This window comes from Octopus bimaculoides, chromosome 3 (genome assembly GCF_001194135.2).
Source record: "Octopus bimaculoides isolate UCB-OBI-ISO-001 chromosome 3, ASM119413v2, whole genome shotgun sequence".
Lineage (NCBI taxonomy): Eukaryota > Metazoa > Mollusca > Cephalopoda > Octopoda > Octopodidae > Octopus > Octopus bimaculoides.
Genome location: NC_068983.1, coordinates 55,046,536 through 55,047,408, shown reverse-complemented (window position 1 = coordinate 55,047,408; position 873 = coordinate 55,046,536). Strand labels below are relative to the sequence as shown.

The 873-nt window shown below is 34.9% G+C and overlaps 1 protein-coding gene across 4 annotated transcripts in view; it reads right to left on the bottom strand.

Annotated features, from left to right (window-relative positions):
- Window positions 1-873, bottom strand: part of LOC106879863 (dual 3',5'-cyclic-AMP and -GMP phosphodiesterase 11) — a 237,486-nt gene that overhangs the window by 18,174 nt on the left and 218,439 nt on the right. For all 4 annotated transcript variants that reach the window (XM_052966180.1, XM_014929579.2, XM_014929581.2 and 1 more), the window contains one exon: window positions 309-409. In XM_052966180.1, the coding sequence (XP_052822140.1) occupies window positions 309-409 (101 nt within the window). The remainder of the gene's footprint in view (window positions 1-308; window positions 410-873) is intronic.

Genomic DNA, 873 nt, shown 5'->3' with positions numbered 1-873 from the left:
GAATAGATTTGGGAGACAAACTGAAAAAAGGACTATACAAGAATACATTTGTTCAAGGTACCATGCAGTGGGATTGAACCTGGAACCATGTGGTTAGGAAGCAAGCTTCTTACCATACAATCATGCCTGCACCAATGTATTTAGATTACTTTAAAACAGGGAGCTTGTGGCATAGAACCTGGATCAGTCTCAGACATGTTGGTATCAGAAATGCTACAGCATGGTTAATTTCATGTATTTCTGGATGATCTGAGAAAAAAAGAAAAAGAAAATAAAAGATAGAAAAATAAAATTATTTTTTTTTTTACCGGAAATATAAAGCCAGGTCTGTGGCTAAAATGGAACCTTCAAGAACTCGGACGATATTTCGATATTCATCTTGACTTATATTGCTAAGGATGTCATTTCCCTGAAGATGATAAGAAAAAATTTTTTAAATTGATAAATTAATTGATTTAGAGTTTCTAGTGATCAATAAAACCAAAACAAACAAAAAGCAAATGTCATCAAGCCGAAGGATTCAATATCTACAAATACGTTGTAGTGCACCTGAGTTCTGTGTACAATAAGATTACCATAAGACTACTACCACCACCACAATTCTACTACTACCACCACCACTACTACTACTATTACTATTGCTGCTACCACCACTACTATTCTACTACTACTACTACTACTACTACTACTACCACCACTACTATTCTTCTACTACTACTACTACTACTACCACTACTATTCTTCTACTACTACTACTACTATTGCTGCTACCACCACTACTATTCTACTACTACTACTACCACTACTATTCTTCTACTACTACCACTACTATTCTTCTACTACTACTACTACTATTGCTGCTACCACCACTAC